A 12,626-nucleotide genomic window follows, 5' to 3' on the forward strand; every position below is an offset into this window, starting at 1 on the left:
AGAAGACTTGAAAAAAACTGATGTGAATCCATCATTGGAGATTTATGTTTTAACAATATGTCATTGGCCCTTCATCATTGGCTTTTCTGTGAATGGCTGGAAAATTCTTTTGGTTCCACTCAGAAGTTTTCTAATGACTTCTTGGGAGGGATCTCCTGTAGACTGAAAAAGAGTCTACAAGAGATCTTTTTACAGTGTGTGTGTGTGTGTTCTAAATGTGCTTATATGCCCTTAAGGATAGACTTATATGAAGGCTTTTTTCTATGAGAGACTGGATCTGCTGCTCAAGTTGCTTGACCCTTATATGTCTGGTGACTATAGAGTTTAATATATAGATTTTAATTGGTATTTCAGGCTGGGGGCCACCATATTTTCAGAGGTTCTGTTATTCTGGATCTTACAGATCGTATTGTTGAAGATCCAATAAGTGCTTCCAAACTTTGATTGTTTAGAGAAGGCAAGGTGTAATTTATGATGATGTGAGGGACAACTCACGTCATCAAAGATCCACCATTTCTATAAACAATCAAAGTTAATACGTGATATCTTTTGGCATCAACACGTAGAGAAGAGGTCTTACATCTGGAAATCAGCTCATGTAACACCTGGCAGACTTCAATACTAGGATTGACTGGACAGGTACTCCACTCCCAAACATATATGAGCTGAATTACAGATGTAAGACCTCTTCTATATGTGTTGATGCCAAAAGATATCACGTTTCATTATATTGACTAATATCTTGAGGCTATTCACATGTGTTATGATGTTCAACACACCATTTTGTGATCAGAGCTGTAATTCAAGTCAACAGCTATAGTGAAATATTCTTGCTCAGCTGCAGAAAGAAGTACCGTATATATGTCGGCATATAAGACGACTCAAATACTACAGAAAAATCCTCAAAATCATGGGTCGTCTTATACGGTGAGTATAAAAAGGGAAGCTTAATTTCTTGGATCAACATTTAGGTAGTTACAATACATCGTTATATTATAAAATAAGCAGTGTTTATAAACAAATCAGATTCATTTTTTGTTACATAAATTTATTTAAAATATTACAATAGATGTAAGTCTTAAAAAACAAATAATTATTAACCTCAATTTTCATGTTAATTTTTTTCATCATCTATTGAAAATAGTTCTTCAGATTCATTGTTTAAATGATCATCATATGGATCCTAGTTCGAATCCAGTGAATTGATTTTGTTTTTCATCATCATCAGTGTCCCACAATAGATCATCTTCCGTACCATCCATAAGATTAGAGATACCACACTTTTTAAATGATTTTATTACAGTCTCTACTTTTACTTTATTCCATGCTTTGATCATAAAATTGCACAACATATCAAGTGATGCAGCAAGCATAGATCCACCGTTTGTAAATGATTTTTCCCTAGCCAACATCCAATTATTACACTCTTCTTTGCATGTGATCTTTAAATGGTTTGTTCGAGCAGACGTCTAGTGGTTGCAATATAGAAGTTAAACCACCTGGTTATAATGGCAATTTTTGTGTTATTTTTTTTTCTAGAAAACTTTTAGTATTCTTAGTTAAATAACTACGAAACATATCCCATACTAATAAACTGCGTTTCTTCATTATACCACCTGGTTTCGTGTTCTATGCATTATTTATCTATAATTTCACACCATTTTCGTCCATCCATCGTTTTTTGTGAAAATATACAAAAACACTTGAAGGAAATTTTATCTTAGGTTTAGTTTTACGTTTGAAGATGATCATTGGTTTTAACTTGGTTCCATCAGCTAAACATGACAACACAACCGTAAACCTTGTTTTTTCATGACCTGTACTTCAAACTAGCACACTCTTACTACCTTTAGACTCCATTGTTTTATTGCTAATCATATCAAAGCTCATTGGAGTTTCGTCCATATTTCCAATATTTGACAATAGAAATTTATGTTCTTGTCTCAACTGAATAATAAATTTATGGAAACTAGAAAGTTTGGGGTCAAGATCTGCTGGTAGTTTTTGAGCAATTTTTGTTTTTTGTCGTATTACCATGAACAGATTTTGTCTGTTCATAAAACGATTACATCATCCTTTAGTAGCTTGAAATTCTATACTTTCATCCAGATTCAATCTTAACCATTTTAGTGCATACGCTCTAATCATATTTCTTGTAACAAGATAACCATTCTGCCTTTGTTCAAATACCCATTCTGCAACATGATTTTCCAGTTGCAGCCATCGGGTGATCCCGTTCTCATCGCACATTTTTTCTTTGGCAATTTTTTTAAAAATATCTTCTTTCTTCTTCCATTCTCTTACATCTTCTTGGTTATGTCAAACTTTCTTGCAACAGCACAGTTATTAGTTTGCTTTGCTATTTCAATTACCTTTATTTTAAATCAAGCTTCATACTTTCTTCGTTTTGTTGCTGGTTCCATGATTTTAAATGATAACAATTTTAATAATCCTAACATTTAAAAAAAATACAAAATTAATAATTAATTAAAATTGGGGCTAATCACTTTTAATTAAGGTAATTTGCGTAAATACTAAATCTATGCTATGCAAAAAAATAACAGATATAACAACAATACCCAATGTTGCATTAATACAAGAAAGAAGAAATTGGGGGGTTGTCTTATGCAACTGACATAAGCTTAAAACCTAAAAATAGCCTAAAATTTAGGCCTCGTCTTATACGCCGACATACGGTATGTCAGTATTGAAAATGTGGAGAATGTTTCGATTTATCTTTCTTGATGTTCATATAAGACATGGCCTCAGTTTGCTGAGTGATCCATGGTGGAGTTAATAAGGCCATTCCACCCATCTTGACTACTGCACGCAGATCTGAGTGCCAGGGTTTTTTGGTGATGGGAAGGTGGTCGAGAGGATCCAGAGGTGAGTGACCAAGATGATAACAGGTCTATGGAATGAACCTTACGGGAACAGGTTGAAGTTTTGTGGGTTACAGAAACTGGCTGATAGGCAGAAAAGGGATGATATGATTGAGACATTCAAATTACTGAGGAGTTTTTACAAAATTAATTCAGAGGAAATTTTTCAGAACAGGTGTGGTGATGGGGCCATCCATGGAAACTGAGTAAAAGTTTAGTTAGTAAGAGTGTTAAAACTAGGTTTTTTTACTTGGGGAGTGGTGAATGAATGGAATAGGTCTGTTGTGGGTGCCATGACTGATTGAGTTCAAAGCAAAGTATGATAGATACTGTGCAAATGCTGAATAGTTCTTGACATGATGTTTAGGGCCTCCCTCGATGAGTAAGGATCCTTGGAGTTGCCTTTAATAATAATCTTGTTGAAAGTTTAGACATGGAACTGATGCTAATTTCTTGAAGGAGAATTAGATGTTTGTGATGCTGTTGAATCTGTTGAAGAGCTATGTCCTCTTGTGTTTAGCTCTGACTGTAAAATAACACTATTTCTTTTGAGCAAGGAGGAGAGCACTGACTGGTTTTTCTAATGCTGATCTTAGTATTATATTTCTAAACCATGAATCAGGTATATCCTCTTAGTTCTGTTGACCTCTGCACTATTCTTTTGCCACTTCCGTTTTGAATGTGGGTCTTGTAGCTGCAGTATGAGTTTAGAGATCTTTATAATGAATCGAGTTTGAGGGATCCTTGAATTTTCTGTAGATTTCTTGTGATGCTGTTGAATCTGCTGAAGAGCTATATTGTTAGAAGGCATATCCTCTTGCATTTAGCTCTGACTGCAAAATAACACTATTTCTTTTGCTCACTGACTGGTTTTTCTGGTGCTGATTTTCTGGGTCTGTTTTTGGTCAGAGCATTGAGTTACATCATTTATTCCTGGGTTACATCAATAGTTCCTAATGCAATCTTCCTCATGATATTAGAAACATTGCGATGAAAAATAAAGCAGGTGTAAGTAATTCCATTTATGATATGCGACAAGTTGCTTAGTACATCACTATTTGCAAAATGCATAAATTCTGACTTCAAAAACTTCTGATGATGTGTGGTTGTTTATAGCATGTATTTTTCCAGTAGTGTATAAATACCTTATTAATATCCCTTGAAGGAGTTGATGAGAAAGTTTGGAGGATGCTTGATATCTTTACTTTTCTGTGGAGTAGTTGATGAGGAATTTCAGGATATATGTTTAATCTTTACTTTTGTTGGTTTTAGTGCTACTGGAGATGCTTATAAATGATAGTGCCTATATCAGTGCTTGTGCATCGTTATCTGTACCCATAAAATTTAACTAAAATATACCTATGTGATTCTTGCCACACGAAAAAAGTTTTTGGTGGGTACAATCTTGATCATGGCTCTCAGGCACTCCTCCAAAGGAGCATTTTCTTATATGACAAAAATAGCAGTTCTGTTTTTTTCGCCACAAGATAGCTAACATTGGTTGTAGTGTTGTTACTAAAGAAGTATCATTATTTGATCTGACATTTTCTGTTACATTGTTTTACATGATGACAGTTTTAACCTTTGCTGCAATATTAGCAAATAAACTGAAAGTTACTGACCTGTTTGTCCTTCCACTTGTGAAGCAGTGTGTTTGTGTGTGTGTGGGGGGGGGGGATCCTTGGTCTTCTACTTTGCTTGTAGTAGGAAATGTTTTGTTGACATATCCTTCATAAGTTATAGTCAGGAGCAAGCATCTCAGATGTCCACGAAGGATTAAAGTTGGAGGAAGAAAGTGTGGTGTTAGGATTATTTAGGCAGTCTAATATTGCTATGCCCTAAAAACTCTTTTAAGAAAGACTGTTCTGGATCTAAAGTCATGTGAGTTTTTAAGAAAATTTAGCTCTCATAAGGCTGAAAATAGCTATATGAAAAACTTGGTTCTTCCTTATTGAAAACCATAAAGATTGGGGGGGTGGGGGCAGGGGCTATATACCAGCATGCCTGACAAGTGTTTTTTATACTCAGATACTGGTGTGAAATCTAGCAAAATAACAGTCACTGATAATTTTTTTTTTTAATGAACTCCACCAATAGAAGGTTGTAAATTTATATATTAATACTGTGGGTGGGCAGTTATCTTATTATTATTAATAATAGTTAATATGATTAATATGAATTCATTGTATTTCAGGTATTACTGCAATGTGTGTGATTGTGTTGTGAAGGACTCCATAAACTTTCTAGATCATATCAATGGAAAAAAGCGTGAGCATATTCTTTTTTCTCTTCATCTTTTTCATTTTAATTAATACAGTGAAATGTGTGTGCACTTTATTAATGGTTTGGTTTATTTCATAGTTCAGAGTGGAAACAGTCAATCATTTTGTTGACGTCTTTGTAATTTTTAGAATATTTTAAAATTTATACTCTATGAGTATAATATTTGTTTAGCTTACAGGAGTCACAAATTCATCACTGTTTCCAACAGTATTAAGAGCCAGAAACATTTTGCTTCTTCAAGCTAAGGCAAGCTAGGATTTTAAGTTCATCGTTATCCATGCCCATGGGTTCAATGCCTATTGGTGTCGATCAGGGGCAAATATTCTGGGTGTGCTAGGTGTGTGGTGCTCATTCACCAAATAGCAATATCACCGATATTATATTTTTGCATTTATTCCCATTAAAGACTCCCCTAATTGTTTTCAGACTTTGCGTGTTTACTAAAAGTAAACACAATATACTAATGCTTCATGAAGAGGACACTTTTTAACATGCAAGCATTGCATCACATTCACGTTAATAGCCGCGTTCAAAATACATACGCCTTTGAGCCCTTTGAAAGATGTACAGATGGCACAATGGGTCAAATTCGTACCGTTCTAATAATTTTAAACTGCTCAGAAGGCAAGGCAGGGTGAGCTCTGAGACAATAGCACCTAGAGGCTGTGATAGGTTATTGTATCAACCAATCCAATTGAACGTTATCATTTGTCATGAGTTGCTGTTTTTGTTTTTTTGAGTTTCATCTGTTTTATGTGCATGAAGTGTGAACTAACGTGGTAGGCAAGTTTTTATATATAATATTGACAAGTTTTTAATATAAAATTTTCGATAAATTTATAACTTTTTTGCCCATATTTACAATGGGAAGCAGTATTGTAGTCAAAGGAGGTAAGCCTCGTTCTCCTCTTCGAAATTTACACCTTTGAGTAATTCAAATATGCCAATCAAATATAGCATTCTCTTTCATTATTGTTTTCTAATATATCTTAAAACAAACATATTTGTTCCCCACTCTACACAGATTTGGTTACAATTAATTGATAAATTAAAAGTATTCAAAGTTATCCTACAGTTAATTGCATTGGACCAAAATTGATGTGCTATACACTCTTAAAACTTTCATACATTGATAAAAATGCAATCATACAGTCAGACTGATGCGAATTTTGTAGCATGGGTTGCATAAGCCACGACAGCACACCCAACTGAAATGGGTATGCAATGCCAATGGTGTTGATGTAGTTTTCACTCTTTTCTGCCATTCCCCATCTATCCATTGCAGGTGACTCATCTCTTTCAAATTCATTCCACATCATCTATCCACTCTTATCCTGCCATCCTCTTCTGTTTATGCTTTTATGGTCTCGAGGCACTGTTGTCTCTCAGTATGTCTGTCTGTCTGTCTCTCCCTCTGCTTGGTGATTGTTTCCTTCAATTCATCACTTAACCTCTTTTGAACCTCCCTCTCTTCCCCTCCCTATTTTTTCTATGTTCATCAAGATTTCGCCCTTTTCATCTTTTATGGTTCTCTGCTTTGGACTTCATATCTTATTGGTGTTTCTGATTATTTTGCATATTTCTCTTGTTCTACATTCACCATAGCATTTATTGATGTTCTCACAATGCTTCTCTAACTAAATCAAAGTGCTTATACTTTGATTTATCTCTTCTGTTTTCTTTTTCGTTGCATTTTGTTCATTATTTCAATTTCCACAGAAATATCTCTCATCTTTAATGCTCTTTTGTGGCTTACCTTTAATGTTTCTTGTGAGATCCACCTCTTTGTCTTCTCTGTCTCTGGGATTGTTTCTTCCAATGCCCTCTTGATTGGACATCACTTTATTTGTCTTGCAGTTCTTTTTTCCTGTAATGGATTTCATTTCCTTCTTCAGCACTTTCTATGTGATTTATTTGCTCAATGTCTATATCTTTTTGATTTTGTGCCTTCTCTTGTCATATGAGTTTCAAAATATCATGCTGATCTAGTGAGCCAGTTCCATGTCTGCTCCTTGAAACATTCAACAGTGCTGGACTAATGTAGTCCATCTCTCACGTATGAGTATTATGTCTAATATGTTCTTCATTCTTCCATCAGATGATCACTGTGTCCACTTTCTGAAGTCATTTTTTTGTTGGAATTTCATTGAAAAGTATCATGTTTTGCTTCAAGGCAAGTTCAAACATTCTTTCTTTTCTTTCATTGCTATCTCCATATCTGTATTTACCCATTATTTCCCATCCCTTGTCTGTTCTGATATTGGAATTCCAGTTTTAAGCTGCCACATTACAAAAGATACCTTTGTTGATATATGAAGACTTATTAAAAGAAAAGTGTAAACAGATTTTTTTTTGTAATGCAAATCAAGTCTTATCCATGCCAGCAGTTTCATCTTCAGAATGTTTCCTTCAGCACTGCAATCATGCAGACAAGCTTTTTTTTTTTTTTAACATCCTTTTGAATAGCACCTATCACTACCACCTTCTGATTTTGTCCACTGATGAAAATCACTGATCGTTACTAACTAGCAAGCCAGCCTTCAGTGTTCTCATGGTGAAACCTTGTTGCCAATTTTGCTTCAGTTATCAAGCATGTTACATAATACACCTATGTAAAATGGGTAAAAGTTCTAGATACATGAACTTTTGTTTGTAGCATCCTTTTAAGTTGCAGTTGCAGACTATGGCAGTCTTGTGTCATGAGGATGAGGAAACACATTTAAGGGCTTCTGTGTCTGAAGGTGTTAGCTGGTCTCATACAGATGTAGCTGTCATTCATCATACAAAACAAACCAACTGAGAATATACAAGCATATTAACATTTTTAAGCAATCATACATGTGTATAAATTCCATAAATAAAGCATTTATTTGTCAGATATCAGAACAAAAAATTTAGAATAATTTTTGCAAATGTAAAAGTCATTCTGAATAGCTTGGCTTAAGTGAACATGCTAACAGTTGGTCATCAATTTACACCATTAAGTTTTTTCATTTCAGCAATGAGATTGTTACATTTACGTATAACTGCAGTATTAACCACTGAAACACTTTTCATTTCACTAAGAACTTTATCTTTGTTTTAAACAACTGTAAGCAAGCGTGCAAGGTAAGTTTAGCCTGCAGCTTTTCTCAGTGTTTAATATACCACTAAATTTAATAATTTTAATCTTAGTATGGGAGTGCTTAAGGGTCAAAGCTATATAACTGAGAGGAGACCACCACATAGCCTTTAAAGGAAGGCGGAGAACCGACCAGGGCTTCTGACCTAATGTCCAATCCTCACCTTCTCGTGGTGCACCCTGTTGGGTATCTACTTGGATACCGAACGAATGAGGATGGGCTGGCAATTTGGGATTTAGCCGACCAAATTGTATTCTTATTGGTTAAACCAAAATAACAAATGATGGTACAACATGACAAAATTTCATGCCGGCTGGGGCGTCGCCCGGTTAAACAAGGCCCTCGTTGTTTTCGCCAGGGAACCAGGGCAAACAGCGAAAAGTCAGCTACTGGAACAAATCTGAAAACAAACCCCAACTCAACATCACCAGAGTTAAAGATCGGTACTATCAACGTAAGAAGCCTGAATGGCAAAGAAATGGAGCTAGCCGAGGAATTAGATAAGTACCAGATCGACATAATAGGGGTGACGGAAACAAAAAAGACAAAAACTGGTGAGATCTTTCTGAGCAATAAATACAAAATGTTATATTCAGGCAATGACAATCAAGTAAAAGAAGGAGTAGCCATGGTATTCAACACAAAATACAAGGCGAATCTTCTTGAATGGCAGTCAGTCTCAAGTAGAGTAATGTGGGCAAATATGAGAATGGGAAACTGGACAATGAGAACTATTTGTGCCTATGGTCTTACAGAAGGTTCTACTAAGGCAGAAGTGGAGGAATTTTTTGAAGCTTTAGAAAAAGCAACTGACACAATGAAAAAGGAAAAGTTGGTCCTTGTTGGGGATCTAAATAGCAGAGTAGGAAATGATTGTGAGACATACAAAAATATTTTGGGAAAATTTGGAGAAAAGAGCAAAGCTAATAATAATGGCAAATATCTGTTGGATTTCTGCTCAGGACATGGACTGGTTATTACTAACACCATGTTCCAACATAAAAATGTGCACAAATTCACATGGAGAGAAGAGGCTAGGAATAAGAAAAGTCTCATTGACTATGTTATTGTTGATAGTGATATTTTCTCCCTGGTGCAGGACACCAGAGTGTACAGAGGATTTGAAATTGGAAGTGATCACTATTTAGTCTTGAGCAGGTTTATTTAGTTTATTAATTTAGTCTTGAAAATTGAATTTGATATTGAAAAGAATAACATGTAAAAAAGTTTTAAAGCGAATAAAAGTTGAGCAGCTCTCAGATGTGAACTGTAGACTAAAATACACAAAGATTATTGAAGAAAAAATGAAAGAGTTTGAGAACAGGAATCAAACCTTGGAGATTCAGTGGCAAACTCTGAAGAAAACATTGATTGATTCTGCCAGAGAGGCATGTGGTGAAGTTGTCTGCAAGGATAAAAAAATCAGAACTCCCTGGTGGACACAGGAAGTTAAAGAGGCAGTGAAGGAAAAGAAGAAAGCATATCGAAAAGTTCCTGTCAAATAAGTCAGCTTGTGCTCTTAGAGAATACAGAGATAAATGTAAGAATGCTAAACAGTGTGTAAAACTAGCTAAACAAAAGTCATGGGAGGACTTTGGCAAGAATATAGAAAATAAATATCAAGAAGGTGGCAAAATATTCTGGAGATTGTTGAAGAAGCTTAGGAATGGAGGAAAGAGTGCTGTAAAAGGAGTTAGAGATGATAAAGGTGACATGAAAACAGGAGAAAAAGATATCCTTGAAGTATGGAGTAATTAGTTTGAAAAACTGCTAAATGAAACAAGCAGTGATGACAGCACAGTGGTAAAAAACACTGACCAGGCATGCAGGCAGGAATACATATCCATACTTGAAGTAGAAAAAGCCATCAAAGGCTTGAAATGTGGAAAGGCAGCTGGAGTAGATGATATTCGACCAGAAATGCTGAAGTATGGTGGTATAAGAGTCTTACAGTGGCTGCACTGCATAGTTCAGAAAGCTAGGACAGAGGGACGAATTCCCGATGATTGGAGTAGAGCTCTCATAGTACCCATATATAAAAAGGGAAATAAAACTGAATGTGAGAATTACAGAGGTATTTCCCTACTGAGTGTTCCGTGCAAAATCTATGCAAGTATACTTGAGAAACGGTTCAGAAGAATTGTGGAAGAAAAGCTTGGTGAAGAATAAGCTGGATTCAGGTCAAACAGAGGCTGTCAGGATCAGATCTTCACTTTACGACAAATAGTTGAGAAAGCATGGGAATATAACAAAGATCTGTATTTAAGTTTTGTCGATTTGGAAAAGGCATATGGTAAGGTGCCAAGAGAGAAGCTATTCAATATGCTGCAGTTATATGGTGTAAACGGGGCATTATATCAAGCAATACTTAGTCTTTGTTTGAGTTGTAAGTCAGCAGTTAGAATTGAAGGAAGTACAGGAAGATGGTTTAATGTTAAATCTGGTGTGAGACAAGTATGTACATTATCCCCTCTGTTATTCATTATCTATATGGATCACATTATGAAGGAAAGTGGTATTAAACATGATATCAAAATTGGAGATGTTAATGTCAGCTCTTTGCTTTATGCGGATGATGTTATACTTCTAAATAAATCTGCTACAAGTCTGCAAGATTCTCTGACTAAATTGAATAGCTGTTGTAATAGGTATGGTATGAAGGTCAGCAATAAAAAAACAAAGACAATGAAAATAGGCAGAATCATTGAAAATGTCAACTGTGTTGTGAATGGAGAACCTGTGGAACAAGTAAAACATTTCAGCTACGTAGGCACAATTTTTACTGAAGATGGTAAATTAAATATAGAAATAGACAACAGAATCAGCAAAGCTGGTATGGTGGGAAGTCAATTGAATAAATTCATATGGAATAAGAGATAAATTAGCTGTATACAAGACTGTGTTCAAACCAGTTTAACTTATGGATCTGAGAGCTGTGTCAGAAGTAAAACACTTGACCAAAGACTAGAGACCACAGATATGAGAGTCCTGAGAAAGATTATAGGCGTGAACAGATGGCATCAATGGCAATATCATATTAAAAACTAGGATATTAGGAAAGAACTTAACATTGTCTGCATCCAGGAATGCGTTAGCAGAGCTAATCTCAGGTGGTGTGGTCACCTAAACAGAATGGACGAGAAAAGATTAGCAAAACAAGTGTCCTCTGCCAGGTTGGCTGCAAAATGATCCAGAGGAAGATACGGTACAAAGTGCCTTAGACGATAGAAATATAAGATCTGATAATGTTGGAGTCTTGACAAGTAACAGACTGATTTGGAGGAAAATTGTAGATAGGAAGTTAGTAATGATATAATTTTTTCATATAGTACTATCATATCCTGTACACCCCTTGTGGGTACATGGCAGGAATTTGATGATGAATCTTAGTATGTAATATAATTTAACAGGATGACGTGTTTCTTTTCACTGGATGCAACAGCACCCTTAGTTTGAATTTTATCTCTCATTATGAACAATAAAATAATAGTTATGAGGGGTGGGGGGGTCTTGAAATTTCTGATAAACACCTAGAACAAAAATGATATTAAAACAACTGATATAATCACAAGAAAGAACATACAAGGATATAAAAATATAAGAATATAAATTACCTCCATAACTCTGCTACTAGCATGTTCTTTCTTGTGGTTATATGAGTTGCTTTAATATTGTTTTTGTTCTAGATGTTATCAGAACTTTACAGTTTTCCCCTCCCCCATATAAACAGTTTATCATTCACAACAAAACACAAAAAGATGTAACAACGTTATAAACATTTCACTAAAATCATCATATGAGCAAATGTAGCATTGTATAAGCAGGCACATGTCATAATTGAAAAATGTCATTAGCAGATAATTGTAAAGTGAAGCATTGTAAGGCATGATATTACTGTACAATTAAGAGACATATTATACTAATCTCTATAAAACTACAACATAAGTATGTAATGTCTTAGTTTTTTCAGCTCTAATATCAACCAAACCAAATCAGTTGCATGATGGGAAAAGGGAGAGTAAATCACATTTCATTTGAATGGATGGATACAAGAATGTAAGCAGTGATATCGTCTTCAACTGTGAAATTTAATGCTATGTGTCTTTTTTTTTTTTTTTAATGGTATATAAATTGTTATAATCCTTATTAAAAATGATAATATATAAAGCTTGCATGAGAACTACATGTAAAAAATTTTTTATGCATGTTTTTCTCTCTCTCTCTTTCTTTCTTTCTTTGCACACACATTAGACTCACACCACTAAATTTGCTCAATATAACAAACAAAAAAAAAAACTCCCAATCAGAGCTCAATAGGTAGTGCTATTTCTATCAAATT

General features: G+C 34.9%; 1 protein-coding gene across 3 annotated transcripts in view; it reads left to right on the plus strand.

Moving 5' to 3' along the window:
- LOC150100288 (zinc finger matrin-type protein 2) overlaps positions 1 to 12,626 on the plus strand; it is a 177,688-nt gene that overhangs the window by 44,481 nt on the left and 120,581 nt on the right. For all 3 annotated transcript variants that reach the window (XR_016549220.1, XM_090402313.1, XM_090402312.1), the window contains exon 4: positions 5,077 to 5,150. Coding sequence is in view for 2 of the 3 variants with exons in the window: in XM_090402313.1 (XP_090258439.1) it covers positions 5,077 to 5,150 (74 nt within the window). In the remaining variant the exon portion in view is untranslated. The remainder of the gene's footprint in view (positions 1 to 5,076; positions 5,151 to 12,626) is intronic.

This window comes from Typopeltis vanoorti, chromosome 13 (genome assembly GCF_054136105.1).
Source record: "Typopeltis vanoorti isolate ZY-2024b chromosome 13, IOZ_Tvanoo_1.0, whole genome shotgun sequence".
Taxonomy (NCBI): domain Eukaryota; kingdom Metazoa; phylum Arthropoda; class Arachnida; order Uropygi; family Thelyphonidae; genus Typopeltis; species Typopeltis vanoorti.